Raw genomic sequence first — 19,803 nt, 5'->3', positions numbered from 1 at the left:
TCTCTCACAGATGTGATTATAAAACACACTTGACTTACCAACTTTTAGACTTCTGTTTTCTACAAATTAGCTCTCTTGCGCAAGTGGAGAAATAGCATATGTATTTGGTACTAAGTTTCCCTCATAATTGTCAGAACCTCACTATTTATTGTTTTGTAGAAACTGGGCTTTAAAAAAAATCAGACCATATGATAATTTTGATATTAATACTCTTCTGAAAGACTAAGTGAATGAACTAGTCATCTATATTCACTGATTAAAAACAAAATAAGACAAACTTATTCCATAGTATAGTACTTTGGGTTTGTCTAAAAAAAAATTCGTTTACAAATACTATTTCTGAGGGACAATAGCATTTCTCTAGGATACATCTATGTACATGCAACTGAAGAAAATAGCTTTTAAATTTACTTTATCTCTTATAGTAGTTTTATAGCTACATAAGAGTATTGTAATGCAAAAGGTACATCATAAAAACTGCTTTGTTATATGTTGTGTGCGTTTGTATTTGTGTATTTACATATCGACAGCGTACTCACTATTGTTCAGTAGCATATTTTATGATGAATGATGAAACCAGTACAAATTACATGTGAATTTGACTTATGAACTCTTCACATCCACTACCTCATAAACACTACAAGCTAGAGAATGTAGGGACTTGAATCCACAAACCACAGATGTCAAGATTAATCTATTACGTTTTGAGTACTTGAAACTGCCTGTACAATTGAATTTATAGCTGTTTTTTAAAAAAGAAAATAGAACTGAGAAGTGCTACAGCAATCATACTTTGTGATTTAAAAGAAAATAAATACTATTAGTTCATGCCCAGAAAAACAAAAACAAAAACAAAAAACTATGGGAACTTTATTACCCTTATCTATACTCTCCCACCTGCAAGAAAAAATGCCTCTCTTCACAATGAATAACACTAGATAGAGGAAATATTTCTGCTTAGTTTTAGAAGGAAGAGGAAAAAAATTGTGAAACATTCATCTGTAAATAAGAATCTGAAGGAAAAGGCAATGTGGAGGAGGATAGGGCATGACTTCACTGCTGGGAGGGAGTTGTAGCCTGGCAGGCTCACAGCGACTTTTTCATAGTCAGAGCCACCTACCCAAAAGTAGAAACCAAAGCAAGTATAAATCAGAAAAATAATCCTCAGTATATTACATTTAATGTCAAAACATACTTTGTAGAATATGTGAACTGCAATCTTATTTTGAGAGCTAATCTAGAATTATGATTATATTTGGAAGCCTGATTCTGTTTGCCTCATTTGGTCCATTTGGTTGTACATTAAGGCTTGAACATAAGGTTTGTGATATAAAGCTGTCTTTAAATAGGCTCCATGACATTTAAAGTTATCTGCTGGGAAATAATCAACTTTTTCAAATTCATAATAGCCTTGCTTTGGGGAAATTAGTTTTGATTTGATGAGCAAATGGATCACTAAGGATCACTGAGGTGGGGAGTAGTGATGGGAAGCAGTCATAGAAACCACTAGTTAACACATGTCACGGCTAATAATATCAGGTATTTTGATGCTAGTGTCAATGAGATCCAGCATGCCAGTTAATTTCAAAGAAAATAAACAACAACAAACACTTTGATTGTGTTATACAACCTGCAGTCATTATTTTCTATTAGCTGTTATCTACCTGTCTGTTTATCCATTGATTGATTCATCAGTGTGTGTATGTGTGTGTGTGCATTTCAGAATGGAATGAGTGATGAAAATTATATTCTTTCATGCATAGATATTTGTAGAGGGCCTGCTGTGTGCCAGATATTAAGCAATTGCAATTGAGTAAAATAGTATTTAAAAACTACTCACAGCCTTCAAGGAGCACAGCGTCTAACTAGGGAACTCAAACAAGTAAATAGGCAATTACAGTGTAGGATAGTTCTGGGGATCAGAAAACAAAACCCCCAAATGAAAGCCTCAGCAGCAGCCTCAGAAACAAACGTTTTTCTCTGACCTTCTCCAGTTCTCTTGTCTCTCAGTTCTATTCTCCCATAAGGCTGGCCATGGAAACTAGAGTCTCTCTTCCACAACAGTGGGTCATAGTAGACAGACCCCTAGAACCCCTTTTCTCCAAAGCCAGCCATAAAACCTATGGCTTTACTGCATTTTTTGTTTATTATGGCTTTATTTGTAAATTCCACATAAGTAAGCGATTCTCATGGAAGCTTTTCTTGACTTTGGCCACACTCTTGCATCCACAACCAACTTGTGCTACCAAGTGAACAAACTATGACTAAAGGCCTGTTCTTCCACTTTGCAGCTGCTCCTATCAGTGACAAATCAGCGTATTAGAACATGCATGCTGACTGATCATTCTGATCAAGTCAACAAGCTTCACAACTTACTCAATGAGGTCGTCCGTGAGAACTTCACTGTTTTACGAGGACAGGAGCTACTTCTTTGCTGAACTGCATCACGGTTTCAACTGCTGAGGTTTTCTTCAAGCTTTTGCATTGTTTGGAATGTGAAAGGCACGGCCGAGACACACTTTGAGGTTCCCACTGCATTGTTACACCTCCCCCCTCACTTCAGGGCCAGGTGAGCAAGGGAAAGGAGCGCGGCCTGGGCGTCCCGCAGGGCCCCCGCTAGGAAAGCTATGAACGCTCCCGCCTTGAGCGCAGCCACAGGCCTGCTCTGATCACAATGTGGGGTCGCCCCGCGGACACTGGTGACCAGTGGGAGCATGACCAGGAGGTGATTACCTTCTGATCACCCTTGGCTTTATTTTCAGGTAACACCAAGAAGGACGCCATGAGAGCGAAGGCCGTTGGGTAACCGCCTTTTGCTCTCGCGCTGCGCGTCTCCCTGCCATGAACTGCTGCAACCGGCGCTGGGAGCGGTTGAGGGCGGCAGCCGGCCTCGCGCTGGAAGCGGTTGAGGGCGGCGGCCGGCCTCGCGCTGGAACCTCGCCCACCTCAAGGCTCCTGCGGCGGCGCACGGGGCAGGCCAGGAGCCTGCCCTAGGAGGGCCCCGCTGGAGATGTGGAAATGGAGGGACGCGGCACCTGGGCGCTTCCTGGGGCCAGACAACGCCCCCTCATTGGAACCTCCATGACCGTGCCTCTGAGAAACCAGCGCGTCCGCAACGATCACTCCTAATTTTCGGTAATACAAACCTGCAGTCCATGCACTTAGGTAACACCCTTGCTGAAAGGTTTACCTTTGGAGGGTTTATCCTAAAGCAAAGTATCCTCGAATTGCATGTCTTGCATTCCCTTTGGATGGCATTGATTTCATTCCTGCTCATGCCTTTCAAAAAATAGTATGCCCTGTTTTCCTACTCAGTCTGGAGGTTCCATTAAAGAGTATTTCTGGCAAAGATTTTTAGACCTGAAAACACACTCCAAAATATACTTTCTTCTGACTCCATTCCCAGAGTTTTTCCTACCACATTCAAATGATTTCTAGAAATGTTTTTGTTGTAGCCTTGATCAATTTCAGTCGATAAAGCAGCAGATAGTAAGGGAACAATTCCACGCTCCCCACCCCTGACTCTGCAACACAGTGCAGAATTCCAGTTGGCAATAAAAAACTAGTAGAGAAGCAACTCACTGACTTGAGTTTGTAATAGCTTCAGAAAAAACTTTAATCGTCACATCTTTTCTGCTCATTTGCAGGATTCCTATCGTCTGTCTCCACATGATAACACTGAAGAGCCTTCACGTTGATGCAGGCCCAGGGCCTCAAGTGCAGAGACTGAGAGCTCTGCAGGACACAGCATGGAGCCGCCATTCCTCTACTGGGTGGAAGAGCCTGTGTCCTCTGAACAGGGGATCCAAGCCCTGAGGTGTTCTTTCTCAGCTGTCAGTGTGGCCCAGGACTTTCTGTGGGGATGCTCAGACAGCAGGGGCCGGAGGACTTTTAGCCACCACCGCCCATGGCCAGTCTTCACAAATTACCTTTGGCTAATTTGACTGTCTCTCCTCCTGGGGTCTAGGACTTCAAACATGTACAGAAGCGATTGCAGAATTAAGACAAGACACTTCCACAATATATTTTTTGTATCACTGGCTCAGAAAAAGACTCATTCAAATCCTGTATCAAAGCCACGTGTGAGAATCTTGAGAAAGCATCAGCTGACTGACTTGACAAGGGAGGAAGCAACCAAAAATTCTGCGCTTCTTCAGTATCCGAGTATGATATTTTGCTTCAACATCCCTCTTAGATGAAGTTATTGATTGAAAATCATTTAAGTTTGCCCCATGGTAAAAGATCAAGTCCTCAGAAAGATCTCCAAAGCGTTTACGGTTTGTTTTGTTTTGGTAAGTTTACCATGATTTTGCTTAAACTGCTCTCCGTTGATCTTCTCAGCTAAGATGGAGGTAGAGTTGCACAGTGGAAGAGGGGTGCATGTAAGAAGGCAGTTCTGTCTCAGAGGACAAAAGGCCTGGGAGCACCCAGACAGACAGTCACTGCATGGAGGTCACTCCCCTCCCAGTGGCCACTGTGGAGACATTTCACAGAAATGCTTGCTGGACCATTCAGGTTCAGAGTTGGGACAAAACCGAGAACTCATGGGGATATTGGACAGCAGTTAGGAAATGACCTTCTCACACAACTGGGGCAGTGGGGGAGAACCCTGGGCTTGAGACTTGCAATCCACCACTTGCCCCTGCCCCTGCCCCTGCCCCTGCAGTGTGGCCGCTGTTACATTTTCCTGCAACTCTGCCTTCTTGAGTCCAAATGTCTTCGAAAGGGGCAGATGCTTCGTAAGTGCCGACAGGGTGTGTTTCAGTGAATGTTTGCAGTGTGCACCGGTCTGGCTGAAGGCCTCTTCCCTTCCCCAACACCCTCCCATCGTGCAAAATTACCCTGCCCAGCAGGGAGTGACTTGTGTGTCTCAGAAGATTTTGTTGCTGTGCTCTGAGTTCTCACTCCTCATCTCCTTTGACCAGTTTATTCTAATACTCCCCTTGTTCACAACACAGAACATGAGTGCTCTTTCCTGTCATTTTGACACTAATAAACAGTGATTCTCAGTGTGGAAATGAGAATGAAGTTTTTTTTAAAGACAGGCTACAATAATTCCCATGCAGAGAACCACATGCGATGACACTGGATTCCAAACAGCAAGAACATATGGTGAAGATGAGGCCAACAGTGAGCTGAGAGAGGCCAGCCAGGGTGTGTTTCAGTGAAGATGAGAAACAATCAGATAACACCTGTTTCCTCCAGGAAAGAAAATGTGGCCAGGGAAAAGAGATGGGAGGAAGGCTGGTCATTGCCTCTTCCACTGTGCACAGTTTGAATTTGGAGCCAAGAAAAGTATTGCTTGGTTAAATTAAAATCATTCAAAAGATAAAACATAAACATTTAACACCAGCACAATATGCTGGGAAACAAAATGAAAGGCTTTCTGGTCTCGGTGCTGTAGGTCACATAGCCACTCTTTCCTGGATTGAGGCTTTCCAGCAAAGGGGCTGGGACGTAAGGCTGGCCTGCTGGTGTGGACAGAGATTCCAGCAACATGCATGACCTGGGGGTACAAGGATTGCTTCCTAAACAATGATAAGCACACAGCCACCTAATAGTCTGGATCGGCTGAGACCATCCTGATTTCAAACACCCAGTCCCCTTGCCTTCCTAAGAACCCCTGTGTTTCTCAGACTGAAAATGTGTTTTGAATTTTGTTCACGAAGTGAGGCTGCTGTTGAAATTCGTCAAGACTGGGAAAGAGCCAAAGTGGGAAGGAGCATGGGTTGATTGGCACAAAAGTAGGTCTGCTGATAAAGAATGGAAGTAAAGGGGCCATCAGGTAGAAGCTTTTGCTGTGAGTCAGAAGGACAATTTAAAAGTTGCCTAAAGAGGCACACACCATCTCTGCTGCTGCCTTCCAGTTGGAAGGGAAACTCAAGTTCTTGCCTAATGGCCGAAGCCCTTCACAGAATGTCCACCACCCCTAACAGCTGCCCACTGCCCCTCCCCCTCTGCAGAATGTCTGGGGTCCTATGTTCCAGAAACCTGTTTACTTTCAAACTTCCTGTGTCAGTTGGACTCAGGAGCGTCTGGTGAGCCAGGTCACTCTCTGGGTCTTACCCTTGGCTTTTCTCATTGCGGAAACTGCCAGACAGCGGTGGTCAGTGCCCAGCCTGAGGGGATGGCTTCCAATGGAGGTAAGCCTGTAGGGATAGGGGCATTATCTGAGTCTGCCATGCCTCAACTCCTTAGGAATTCAAATTTGACACTGCCCTGGGGACAGTTGATAGGGCTGATGTTGAGGGAGGGAAGACTGGATGTCCCCAAGGACATCACACGTGGGGATGGCCATGGCACCCTGAGTCTGTGTTTAGGGAGGACGGCCCCTTAGAGGTGGAACAAGATGCCTGGGGGAATACACCGTGTAGGAGAAAGGACAGAGTGGATGGATTGATCCTTTCTAGAAGGAGACAGGTCACGTCATTGTGTGTTTGTAGGGAGTGGTGGGATCATGTTGTGCTGGTGGCCCCGGGAGGATGATAGGCAAGCCTGAACCCTGTGCCATATCTTCAGGCACCTGGAAGGTGCCCTTCCATAGTGTTCAGAGAGATTTGGACTGGAGTTTTCTAGATCTTAGGGAGGAGTGGGGAGAAGTGGTCTCAGCCAGAAAACTGTTGGGTGGGTTGGCTGTGACAGAGCATGTAGTGACAGCCCCTGGGTGGGCGAGGCTGGGGGCTACCGTAACTGCCACAGCCCAGAGCCCCTCAGCTCTCTCCCTAGAGATGGCTTCTCCATCAGTTCAGGTAGCTGTTGGCTTTAACAGGGGTGGGGCAGATGAGGAAGTTCAGGCAACACAGGGCCTGGGTTTCCTGAGTTGTTCTGAATTGTTTGCCCTTCTGTGGAAGCTCAGGTCTTCAGACCCACTTCCTCTTGTCTGCTAGCTCATGGCCTGTCCTCTGCACTTTGTGTTACTGTGGAGATGAAGAATTTGCTCCTATTCCATTTATACTACCTCATGAACGGGGGGCAGGTGTGGATTCTTGCTGGTTCTCAGTGGAAGGTTCTGGAAAGGCTGGTTTCCTTTTCAGTAGAGGAAGGAGAGTAGCGCACGAATAGGAAGATGGTTCTCTTATTATTATTATTCAAGTTAGGATATGTGTCCTGAATGATGAGGTGCATGTGCTGTATCCCTTATTCCCCTTGACTAGAGACTGCATGAGGTCCTATTGAACAGGGATGAGTTCCAGACAACTTTGCCTCACCCGGCCCATGGCCCAAGAACCCCTGGTTTTTGGTTGGTCACTATGTTCAGTTATTGGGAGCTCAAAGGAGAAGGGCCAGGGATGGGCTCCTTGTCCCACTACCTATTGTAACATGACCAGCAGCTGTGAAAATCCCTAGACACCTCCCCTGATAGCCCTGCTGCTCGACATTTGCTGGCTGTGTTCTAATCGTGTGTGGCTTTTGCTGGCTATGCAGTGACACTGTCTCAGGGGACTCCACCACTGCCTCTCAGACCTGCTCCCTGGGAACAGAGCTTCCTGAGTGGCAGCCGGGACCATCGAGTACTGCGGAAAGGGTGGCCTGAATCTGACCCCTATTTAGCACTTGCTGTGGGTGGTGCCAGGACAATCACTTGCATGCTGGGCATGACGAGTTATGGATTATCTTCAGGGTTCCTAGGGCGCTGGCTTGGGAAAGATTTCCATCCAGTGGTTTTGTTTTGTTATGTCTGAGCTGGGAAAGAAAGGGGTTTACAAGAGCGTCAGGAAAAGGAAGATTGAAGAGGAGATGGGGCCATAATATTCGGAAGCTTCTGGCTTCCTGTCGGCCTTCTGAGTGCCGAGCACTGCCCTGGGGTAGGCCCCTCACCTGTTGCTGAGCACGCTGAGGACCACCAAGCCGCTGAGAGACTCATCCCTGACCCATGGCTTGGGAGATGCCTGTGAGGCTGACAGGGTCTGCCAGGGACACCCGAGGGAGACCCTCGGGCAGCGAAGGCTTGGCTGTTACTTCTTGGGAGACAGGGGTCAGGGAGTCTTGGTGACCGGGGCCAGGCTTTCTAGTGGAGCGACTCTCCGTGGAGGAACAGAGCATCCGATGCACACTCAGGGACATTTGCAAGCTGCAGTTTCCCTGTCATACGCCCTTAGCTGTTGGGACTCCCCTCTGATTCCCCAGTGACTAGTGTGGACCTGGAGACCCCAGCTCATTCACCTCTTTCCTTTGTCTCCACAGCATACCCAGTGCTGGGACCGGGCGTGACCGTGAACCCTGGCACCTCCCTGTCTGTGTTCACGGCTCTGCCCTTCACCACACCCGCTCCCGGCCCAGCACACGGGCCGCTCCTTGTGACTGCAGGGGTTCCTCCAGGCGGCCCTCTGGTGCTGTCTACCTTCCCCAGCACACCTCTGGTGACAGAACAGGATGGCTGCGGCCCGAGTGGGGCCGGGGCTTCCAACGTCTTTGTCCAGATGAGGACAGAGGTGGGGCCTGTGAAGGCCGCTCAGGCGCAGACCTTGGTCCTAACTCAGGCCCCCCTCGTCTGGCAGGCTCCGGGCGGCCTCTGCGGAGGTGTTGTGTGTCCACCTCCCCTACTCCTGGCAGCTGCTCCTGTGGTGCCTGTTATGGCTGCCCAGGTGGTTGGGGGCACCCAGGCCTGTGAGGGAGGCTGGTCCCAGGGCCTTCCTCTTCCACCACCACCACCACCGGCTGCCCAGTTGCCCCCCATTGTGTCCCAAGGGAATGCTGGGCCATGGCCACAAGGGGCTCATGGAGAGGGCAGCCTGGCTTCCTCCCAGGCCAAGGCCCCGCCAGATGACTCCTGTAACCCCAGGAGTGTCTATGAGAACTTCCGACTCTGGCAGCACTACAAGCCCCTGGCCCGGAGGCACCTTCCCCAGAGTCCTGACACCGAAGCGCTTTTGTGCTTCCTCATGTGAGTGTCCTCGGGGCATTGGAGCTGGTCCTGCAGCTCACACGTAAAGAGGCTGCTGGATGGACGGGAGGTCACGCTGTTCAGGGGAGCTTGAAGGGCGGTTGTGAGGGTGATGGGCTGCACTATGGGAAGGTACATTTTCAACAATATTAATCTGGCTGCGGCTCAGGACAGACTGTCAGGGGCCTCATCTCAACTGCCCGTCACTGTCCCGTGAGTGCAGCCAATCCTTACTTTCAATAATTTTCACAACAATGTTTACAGAAGACCCAGGTCAGAGGGGGTTCCTGGTGTGACGTGAGCTACGGTTTGGGTTTAGGTCTTTGAGTACACACCCCAGTGCCTCCCCTTTAACCCAGTATTGATGGCCAGGAGCACCTCACATGGGGCCGGGGGAGGAGCTGCAGGGCCCAGCAGGAACCTGGCACATGCCCGCAGTTCCGCTGAGGTCCAGTTAGCACAGCGGTGGTGGAGCCTGCACAGGGGGATGGTCTTGGGCCCTGCACTGGGGCCGATGCCGGGCAGGTATTTGCATCTTCACCCTCAATCCCTCCTAGAAAAAGGGACAATGATGCTTCATTCAGAGGATGGTGAAGAGATAACCTGAGCTCACATATGACATGCATAGCACAGTGCCTGGCACATGCTATGACACATTACATGACAGCAGTTATGATTACTGTCCCCATTACTATCATTATCAAGACTAGGCCATCTAGGAGAGCACTCCCCAAAGCCACGGGCTCCAGTGATAGCTCTGAGTGCACCATGAGTCCAGCAGCCCAGGGCCATGGACTGTGGTGACTGTGAGGCAGCAACGTCAGCATCTGGGAGAGTTTGTGGTTTCATTCCCAGTCCCTGCCTCTCTCCACCCTGCGGTGCCTCTGTGACCCTGTGTTTCCCGCTGATGAGCAAACGGGAGCCTGAGCACATCCACCGTGCAACACACTGGCCGTTCCCCTAGGGAAGTCCCCTGCCTGGGGTGTAGGTGGAAGGTGGCCCCATTTTCATTCCCAAAAATCTCGCTGTTCCCGCACCCTGGAACTGGTTGCATTCCTCCTTGGAGCGGAGTCCCGGTGCACTGGGGACCCTGATTCTTGGGGTGGAGCTGCCCCAGGCTCACAGGCCTTTGCCATGGCTCCTGTGGGAATGTGTGATCTGGACCTGCTGCTTGCAGTGGCGTGGACACCGCTCTGCTTTGGTTCTGGACGTGTGCTCCTGCTCCTCATGCTCCAGGGCCCTGAGGCTACGTCCCCAGGGGCTGCCTTGCTCCAGAGTCCCCAGGAAGCCGGTTAAATGCTCAGTCTTGGGGCCCTGGAACCTGCACTTTAACCCTCACCCCCAGGTCATTCTGTGTGCACGCTGTCTCAGTCAGCTCAGGCTCTGCCATAACGAATGCCGTAGACTGGGTGCTTTATCAAGACACATTCATGTCTCCCAGTTCCAGAGGCCAGAAGTCCCAGATCAAGGTGACAGCAGATGGGGTGTCTGGTCAGGGCCCTCCTCCTGGCTGGAGAGAGCTGTCTCTGGCTATGTCTCCTCGTGGCTGAGAGCAAGAGCCCTGGCGTCTCCTTCTGCCCTTATCAGGGCTTGGATTCCATGACTGGGACCCACGCTCATGACCTGCTTTAACCCTGATTGCCTCCAAATACTGACACACTGGTGCTGAGGGCTTCAGCACAGGAATGTTGGAGACACACATGTTCCACCCATAGTACTGAGTCCACTTCTCAACACTGAGGACTCGAGGGGCAGTCGGAGAGGCCACTTGGTAGCTTGTGTTGATGTTTGATCTTGGGGGTGTGTCCTGGGGCCTGAGAAGCCCACATGGGGGAGAACAGGACAGGGTCAGATGGCAGGACAGGTGTGGGGAGGACAGGGGCCAGGTGTTGGGAGCAGGTGGGCTTGGGATGAAGGGTGGGCTTATAGACTGAGACTGACTGCACTGGTTTACAGCCCAGTTCTCCGATCCCTGGCCCGGCGGAAGCCCACCATGACCCTGGAGGAGGGACTGTGGCGGGCCATGAGGGAATGGCAGCACACGAGCAACTCTGACCGGATGATCTTCTACGAGATGGCGGAAAAGTGAGTCTGGGGTCCTGGGAGCAGGGCCCGCGTGGCAGGGTGAGAGTGAATGACAGAGGCCCGGTGGCCGTGGTGGCTTCTCAACGTGGAGTATGAGGAGGGTGTGGAGAAACCCAGGACACTCTGGGCCCCTGGCTCCCTCAGGAAGCTGCTCCTGCCACCTAGAGTGTTCTGGGGTCTCTGTCCTGGCCTATTGGGAAGCATCCCCTGCCTGGCCTGGGGCCATCCCTGCCTTGACACTGGAGGTCATGGCAGGAGCAGCCAGCATCACAGCCCAAAGTGGGTCACCTCCAGCTGTGGGGATGGGGAGAAGGGGCGCTAGTGACTATGGACAAGAGTAGGGTGCAGGCTCCTCACAGCAGTGGCCAGAAGTCGGTTTTCTCCCATCCCAGCCTGGCCAGGGAGTTGGGTTGGGGAGATCTGCACCTGGGACACCATGGGACCCATCTCTGGCCTGACTGCCTTTGCTCCTGGGCAGTCCCCTCCATGAAGGCAGACAGATAGCAGCCTCAGGGGAAAGGGACCCTGTCCTCTGAGCTCAGCTTTTGCTTCCTCCTGACCAGGGGTCTCCCAGGCCTCATGCCCCTGGGTTATCTTTCAGGGGCCCACAGTCCTAGCCTCAGGACTCCTGCATCTGGGCATCATCCCTGATGCCTTCTGCCATAAATCCCACCCCTGGCCAGCTGAAACCTGGAGGAGGGGTCCCCCGAGACCCTCCTGGACCTCGTGGCCCTGAGTTGAGTCAGGAAGCCCCGTTGATGCCATGGGCTCTGCAGGGGCCGGGTGAGGGAGGGTGAGCCCAGAACTCTGGGAGCAGCTTTCTCCTGGGACTAGGGGATGGGACACAGTGAGGGCCTGGACAGCCCACCCGAGGCACTCCCTCCTATCCCTGCCCTCGGCCGCTGCCTGGTCCTGGGGGGAGGGGGCCTGGACCCTCTCAGCACAGCCTGGGCCTCCTTCACCGCCAGGTTCCTGGAGTTTGAGGCTGAGGAGGAGATGCAGATTCAGAAATCGCAATGGATGAAGGGGCCCCAGTGCCTGCCTCCTCCAGCCACACCGAGGCTTGAACCTCGAGGACCCCCGGCCCCTGAGGTGGTCAAGCAACCAGGTATGGCTTCCCACATTCCCACAGGAGCCGTGGCAAAGGCCAAAGGGGCCAAGGGAGGCCACTGTCCCCACACCCCATGCTTCCCTTCGAGAGGGGGATTTGCTCCCTCCAACAGGACAGTTTCCAGGAGCATATGTTCGGTACTGACCTGGTCAAGTTTCCTAGCTACTCTCTCCCCTCGCCTGTCCAAAACTCCACATATGCTCTGCCCAGGAAGCAGGGATGAGCGGGGAGAGTACACGGCATATTGGTGGCTCCAAACTTCCTCCCAAGCGATGCTGTCTCAGATGTGCCCCTCCTGCCTCCTCCGGGGGCGCTGTGGTTCAGGTGGTCCTGACCCAGCTGGGACCCACTTCACATCCCCAAGCCCTGCCCTCCCCTGTGTGGTGCAAGCAGGAGGAGCGGCCCTCACCACGCCCGTCCTCCTCCCTCTCTGCCTCAGTGTACCTTCCCAGCAAGGCCGGCCCCAAGGCCCCGACTGCCTGCCTGCCACCACCCGGGCCCCAGAGGCCAGAGACCAAGGCCCGCCTGCCACCACCCCGGCCCCACCGGCGAGCAGAGACCAAGGCCCGCCTGCCACCACCCAGGCCCCAGAGACCAGCAGAGACCAAGGTCCCTGAGGAGATCCCCCCAGAAGTGGTGCAGGAGTATGTGGACATCATGGAGGAGCTGCTGGGGCCTTCCCTCGGGGCCACGGGGGAGCCCGAGAAACAACGGGAAGAGGGCGAAGTGAAGCAGCCACAGGAAGAGGACTGGACGCCCCCAGACCCGGGCCTCCTGAGCTACATTGACAAGCTGTGTTCCCAGAAAGACTTCGTCACCAAGGTGGGCTGGCCTGGAGTGCTGGGGTCTGCTGGATTCCAGGGGGTGGCACTCCCAGGTCCTTGGAATTAAGCTCTGTTCCTTAGCTACTCAGCAGTGTGTGTATTTCCATGGATTTGAGTGTCTGTGTATGTGATTGTGTGTGTCTGTGTGTTGCTGTGTGTTTGTGTCTGTGGTTTGTTACTGTGTGTCTTTGTGTGTCTGTGTGGGTGTGAGTGTGGAGTGTGTACGTTACCTGTGTCTGTGTCTTTTCCTGTGTCATATGTGGGTCTGTTTGTGTGTCTGTGCGTGGTTTGTGTGTCTCTGTCTGTGTGTGTGTAGCTACCAGGTCTGTGGTCTGTGTCTGTAGCTGGTGGTCACCATGATATGAGACAGCCCCAGGAGGGTGGGGACGGGGCGCTCGCTGCTTTCTGCATCTCCTCCAGGTGTCCTTGGCTCTAGGTTACTCCCTGCCCAGGAAGCTCACGCCTTCTTCCTTCTGTTTCCAGGTGGAGGCCGTCATTCATCCCCGATTCCTGGAAGAATTGCTTTCCCCAGATCCACAGATGGATTTCTTGGCCCTAAGCCAGGACCTGGAGCAGGAGGAAGGACTCACCCTTGCCCAGGTACCCCAGGGGCAGGAGGGACCTGGCACACAAGGCCCACCTGATTGTCTAATCCCCCCCGCTGGGGATGCTCGGCTTCTTGGGGAGCCACTCTGGAGTGGGAAGATGCAGGTTCAGAGGGAGTAGGATGGACAGGAGCCAGGGAGGGGAGTCAGCATGCAAGCTGTGGTGAGGCCCAACGGGAGGCCCGGCAGAGCCACACCCTCTCTCTTTGACATAAAGCCCAGCTGCCTCAGGCTTCCCTACCTGCCGCCTAAGTGCCCTGGTCTCCACCACCCTGGGCCCTGCTCACACCTGGGACAGTGCCAGTAAGTGCCCCCTTTCCTCCCGCAGCTAGTGGAGAAGCGCCTCCTACCCTTGAAGGAGAAACAGCATGCGAGGGCAGCCCCTAGTCATGGCACGGCCCGGTTGGACTCAAGTTCTTCTAAGTTTGCAGCTGGCCAAGGAGCAGAGAGAGACGTCCCTGACCCCCAACAAGGGGTTGGCATGGAAACCTGCCCACCCCAGACGACTGCCCGGGACTCTCAGGGACGAGGCAGAGCACACACTGGCATGGCCAGGTCCAAAGACTCTGTTGTGCTTTTGGGATGTCAGGATTCCCCTGGGCTGAGGGCTGCCCGGCCAACCTCTCCTCCCCAGGACCACAGACCCACCTGCCCTGGCGTGGGTACCAAGGATGCCTTGGATCTCCCTGGAGGGTCTCCTGTCAGGGAGTCACATGGGCTGGCTCGGGGGTCAAGTGAGGAGGAAGAACTCCCCAGCCTGGCCTTCCTCTTGGGTTCCCAGCACAAGCTTCTGCCCTGGTGGCTACCCCAGAGCCCTGTCCCTGCCTCGGGCCTTCTCAGCCCAGAAAAGTGGGGACCCCAGGGAACTCATCAGTCCCCATCTGCTGGGAGAAGAGGCCTCAACCTAGCACCTTCTCCTGCCAACACGGCCAAGAAGCGACCTCTCTTTGGAAGCCTGTCCCCTGCTGAAAAGACACCCCACCCAGGGCCTGGGCTCAGGGTCTCTGGGGAGCAATCCCTGACTTGGGGGCTCGGTGGCCCCTCACAGTCTCAAAAGAGAAAGGGTGACCCCTTGGTCTCCAGGAAGGAGAAGAAGCAGCATTGTAGCCAGTAGGGGCTTCTGAGCAGGCTCTCTGGGGCCGATCCCCAAGGATGGGGCTCTGGCATCCGATGCCCCAAAGCGGTCAAAAGCTTCTTCTCCCCCAGTGCTGATCTTGCTGGGCCTTAGCTTTGGAGGGGAGGGGAGGGAGGGGAGGGAGAGGGTGGCTGAATGGGGAGGGCAGGAAGGGAGGGTCTGGGGGGAAGGGGCTGGGGAGTGGGGGTGGGAAGCAGTGCGTTGGGGGCCTCGTGTGTAAGTGTGAATAAATGTAGTTGTCTTGGAAAATGCTCTTGGGGCTGCTGCCTCTGTCCTCGGTGCTGTGCTGCTCCGTGGAGGGTGTCTGTGAGGGAGGGCAGAGGAACTGGCAGATGCCAGGCTCTGGGAACCCACAGGGGCCGGCCCCACTCTTTCCTCCTGACGTAGGGAGCCCCTTCAGATGCTCCAGGGACTGACAGATGCTGAGGAAGCCCTGATCCCTCCCACCACCCACTCACAAGGCCCTGCCTGCTTTAGGGAGGCTTCTTGAGGCCCCCCATCGTTATCAGCATCCCTGGAAAATCCTGGGATTGGAGAGAGCTGGCTGGCTCTTGTTCTGCTCGGTGGGAGCTGAGGAGAAGGCAGCCACCTGCAACATGGACATGGGGAGAGGAGGCTGCTCCTGCTTAACCCTCATCAGGAAGAGCGCGGGCACTGGGCTGAGGGGAGACGTTGAGGTGACCATCCACACAGGTGTGTTTGGGATACGATGATGGGTGGGGAGCAGGGGAAGTCCTTCTGCCTGTTTCTGGGCAGGAGAGAGTCTTGTCCAACTAGCTAAAGCAGATGCTCCTTGCTGTGGCCACAGGGACTGGCCTCGGGGCCCTCAAGGTCCTGCATGGAGCCCCCCACAGTTATGATTCCCTTCCCATATGATGACTGAACTCATGTGGAATTGATGTAGACACAGATTTACATTGGTTTCTAAAACAGTTCCCTCCCAACACACCATCACCAATGGGAACAAGCATGTCCAGTCCATCAGGCGCAGGGTGGGTGTTTCTGCTGGTTCCAGGGCCCGGAGGAGCTGGGGCCCAGGCCAAGAGGGGCTGAGGGTCAGCCGCCCTTCTGCCAGGCACAGACCCCAAGGGCAGAGCAGGGGCTGCCTGGGATGTGGCATTGGCTGTCTGGGAAGTGCCCTGGGAGTTGGGGGCTAGGTGTTCGCCAAAGGGAGACTTCCAGAGTCTATGAGTGAGATGAGGACTGCATCAGGAGAGGGACCGAGGCTGGGGAGGACGCTCTGCTCTTTCCCAGGTTGTCCTGTCCTCCCAATCTCTGCTGAACTGCCCTCACCCCATGGGCCAACTTCTGCCCCCCTTATCCCTAACCCACCTCTTAGAATCTCAGATCCCAGCATGGACAGGATCTGGCACCCACCCTGGTTCCCTCCTGGCCAACACCTTCTTCTCCACGGTCTGAGTTCTGATTCCTCCCCCAGGGCGCTTATTGGCTCAGGACCCCTGTGACTGCCAGGGCACTGGTCCCAGCACTGCCTGCGTGCAGAGCTGTGGTCACGGCGCTGGGGGCTGGCCCAGCAGCAGAGGCTGGTGGGGCAAAGCTGTCTGGTACACGGTGGCCTGGCCCCTCGGCCAAGTGACAAAGGGAGCCATGTTTGGGTCCTCTCTGGCCCCATCTGCCCACAGAACACAGCAGTCAGCCTGACAGATGCCCCTCTGCCCCGTCCCTTCTGCTCGATGTGGGCAGTGTCGGAGGCCTGCTGTCTTCTGTGGCCTTTGGGAAGGAGAGTTTATCTTGGCAGGGCTTCCCCAGCTCAGTGCACATCAGGCCCTCGGGGAAAATGTGGGGAGCGAAGAGTCACTGGTGGGTGATGTGGGCAGCTCCCGTGACTCCTCTACATTCAGGGCCATCCTCAGGAGATAAGGTAGCACTGCCCCTTTGCAGGGTTTAGGAATGTTAAGTGAGCCGTGTTTGAAGGGAGCATGGTCCATACTCTGGCGTGTGTGGGTGCCCAGCCAACTTCCTCACCTAAGGGTGAAAGTGACACCTTGGGGCTCCTGCTGGTTACCCCACTGGCCGTTGTCTATCCCACTGTCCCTGTCCTTGTCTTGGCTGAGCCATTCCTAGGAAGCAGAACTTGTGCTTCCTCCACCTCTGTGTCCCACCTGAGCCCTACAATCTGCCCCTAAATGGGCACAGTGGGGCTGACTGGGGGGCTCTGGTAGACTGAACATACATCCCCCGCCCAGTTCCTGTGCTGAAGCCCTAACCCCCAACGTGATGGTATTTGGAAATGGGGCCTTTGGGAGTTATTCAGGGTTAGAAGAGACCATGAGGGTGGGGCCCTAATGATGGGATTAGGGCCCTGGTAAGAAGCAGAGACCCCAGAGCTCTCTCTCTCCCTGACACGAGGACACAGTGAGAAGGCGGCCATCTGCAAGCCAGAGAGAGAGCCCTCACCAGAACCTTGCCCACTGGGATGCTAACCTTGGACTTCCAGCCTCCAGACTGTGACAAATACATTTCTTTTTTTAATATGTGCCACCACCCCCAAGTCTATGGCACTTTGTCCTAGCAGCCCTATGTGACTAGGACAAAGTCCATAATCTCAAGAACTTCCTTCATGACTGGTATCTGGAAACCGTGCATCAGAGCCATGGGAAAGAAAGGCTCGGCCCTTTACAACTGTCAGCACACCTCCACCCCAAGTCCAGTGTATCACACATGAACCAGGAGAGCCTGGGACACAGTGAAAAGGAATCTGCAAATACCCATGATGTGATCGCATCCACACTTGGGGAAGCCATGCAGCTTGCTCACAGCAGGTGCTGGAGGTGTGCTGAGGCTCTTGGTCGGCTTGGCCTCCCTGCTCACACACCCAGGTCACTCTCTGGGAACCAGTGCGGCTGGGGTGGCCCCTGGCAGGTTTGCCTCCAGAGACCCCTCCCTTCACCATTGGATGACAGGTCCCCGAAGAAGCCATCGCCTCGTGGGAAACTCCATCTGACAACGTGAGCAAGGCTTGCCCCCGTTAGTGAACATGCTGTGCTTTCTGACAGCTATGAGGATGGACTTGATCCAGGTGGCTGCCCTTTTGTAGCTCACTTGATTCTAACTTCAGCGTTGCATGATGCCCTATGAATGGAATATACAATGTGTGTCTTTCACATCTGTCTTCTTTCACTTAGAATAATATTTCCAATGTCATCTACATTTTTAGTATGTATCATTACATCAAACCTTTTTGTTGCTGAATAATATTCCATTAATGGATATACTAAAATTTATCCATTTATCAGTTAAGAACGTTTGGGTTTTTTTCACTTTTTGGCTATTGTGAATAACACTTCTAAGAACATTTGTGTACAAGGTTTCCTGGGGATGTATGTTTCCATTTCTCATGGCTACATACCTAAGAATGAAATTGATGGGCCATATGGAAACTCTATGTTTAACCATTTCAGAAGGTGCCAGACTGTTTCCAGTGTACATGAACCATTTTATATACCCACTAGCTGTGTGAGGGTCCCAGCGTCTCTCCATATTCGAGCCAACATTTATTATCAACTCTCTTTTTGATAAAGTCATCCTAGTGGTTCTGAAGTTGCATCTCATCGTAGTTTGCATTTGTGTTTCCCTGATGTTGAACCTCTTTCATGTACCTATTCACCACTTGTATATCTTCTTTGGAGCAATGTGTACTCAACATTTAGTAATTTTTAATTGGTTTGTGTTTTGTCATTGAGTTATAAGAATTCTTTATATATTCCAGATAAAAATGCTTTACAAGATATAATTTGCAGAAATATTCTCCCATTCTATGGGTTGTCCTTTACTTTCTTGATGGTACTCTTTGAAGCACAAAAGTTTTTACTTTGGATGAAGTCCAATTTATCTATTTTTTCTTTTGTTACTTGTGGTTTTGATGTCATGTTTAAGAAACCGTTAACTAGTCTTAGGTCATGAAATTTATTCCTATGCTTTTTCCTTTTTTAAAAACCATCTTAAACATTTTAAATTGTACAATTTAGTAATGTTATGTATATTCACATCATTGTGAAATTTAGATCTTTAGAAATTTTTTATCTTTCACAACTGAAATTTTGTACACATTAAATACTAATTTCCCCCCTACTCCCACCCCCGGCCCTTGGCAACCACTACTTTATGTTTCTGTGATTTTGACTACCTTAAATACTTCATATGAAGGGAAAGTATTTGTCCTTTTGTGATTGGCTTATTTCACTTAGCATAATGTTCTTGAGATTGATCCATGTTCTAGCATGTGACATGATTTCCTTCTTTCCGTAGGCTGCTTAGTCTTCCATTGTATGTATATACCATATTTTATCCTTTCATCCACCAATGGATATTTGGATTGCATCTCTTGGCTACTGTGAATAATGCTGTAATAGGGATTGTATGGAATTTGTAAATTGTTTTAGGTAATATGGACATTTTAACAATATTAAGTCTTCAAATCCACATACATGGAGATGTCTTTTCATTTATTTATATACTCTTTGGTTTCTTGTAGCATTGTTGTTTTGTAATTTTTAGTGTCCAAGTTGTTTGCCTCCTTGGTTAAGTTTATTTCTAAGTATTTTGTTCTTTTTCATGCTATTATAAATAAAATTGTGGGTTTTTTGTTTTTGTTTGTTTGTTTGTTTGTTTATTTGTTTGTTTTTGTAGTAGAGACAGGATTTCACTACGTTGGCCAGGCTGGTCTCAAACACCTGGACTCAAGTGATCCGCCTGCCTCAGCCTCCCAACATGTTGGGATTACAAGTGTAAGCTGCCGCACCTGGTCTGAAATTTTCTTCTTAATTTCCTTTCCATATTGGTCATTGCTAATGTATGGAACTGCAATGGATTTTTGTGTGTTAATTTGCATTTTGTAACTTTGCGGAAATCATTTATTAGTTCTTACAGGTTTTTGGTGGAATTTTTAGGGTTTTCTACATATAAAACCATATAATCTGTAAATAGAAATAATTTTGCTTCTTCCTTTCCAACTGGAATGCCTTTTATATATCTTTTCCTTGTCTAATTGCTCTGGCCCAGTACTACGTTGAATAGAAGTGGCAAGAGTGGGCATCCTTGACTTTCTCCTGTACTTTGAGGAATAGCTTTGTCTTCCACTAGTAAACATAATGTTAGTTGTGGGCATTTCATGTAAGGCCTTTATTATGTGGTAGTAT

The 19,803-nt window shown here is 51.4% G+C and overlaps 1 protein-coding gene across 1 annotated transcript in view; it reads left to right on the top strand.

Annotated features, from left to right (window-relative positions):
- LOC738010 (NUT family member 2D) overlaps positions 1-19,255 on the top strand; it is a 28,903-nt gene extending 9,648 nt beyond the window's left edge. Inside the window, 10 exon segments of the mRNA XM_063781929.1 lie at positions 2,292-2,569; positions 2,763-3,135; positions 3,648-6,003; positions 6,006-6,143; positions 8,185-8,884; positions 10,841-10,969; positions 11,938-12,077; positions 12,520-12,902; positions 13,388-13,504; positions 13,838-19,255. Coding sequence (XP_063637999.1) covers positions 5,979-6,003; positions 6,006-6,143; positions 8,185-8,884; positions 10,841-10,969; positions 11,938-12,077; positions 12,520-12,902; positions 13,388-13,504; positions 13,838-14,623 — 2,418 coding nt within the window. The 5' untranslated portion in view covers positions 2,292-2,569; positions 2,763-3,135; positions 3,648-5,978 and the 3' untranslated portion in view covers positions 14,624-19,255.
- The last annotated feature ends 548 nt before the right edge of the window (positions 19,256-19,803 follow it).

The sequence above is a fragment of the Pan troglodytes genome, chromosome 8, assembly GCF_028858775.2.
Source record: "Pan troglodytes isolate AG18354 chromosome 8, NHGRI_mPanTro3-v2.0_pri, whole genome shotgun sequence".
NCBI classification, from domain to species: Eukaryota; Metazoa; Chordata; class Mammalia; order Primates; family Hominidae; genus Pan; species Pan troglodytes.
This window is presented reverse-complemented; position numbering and strand designations above follow the sequence as displayed.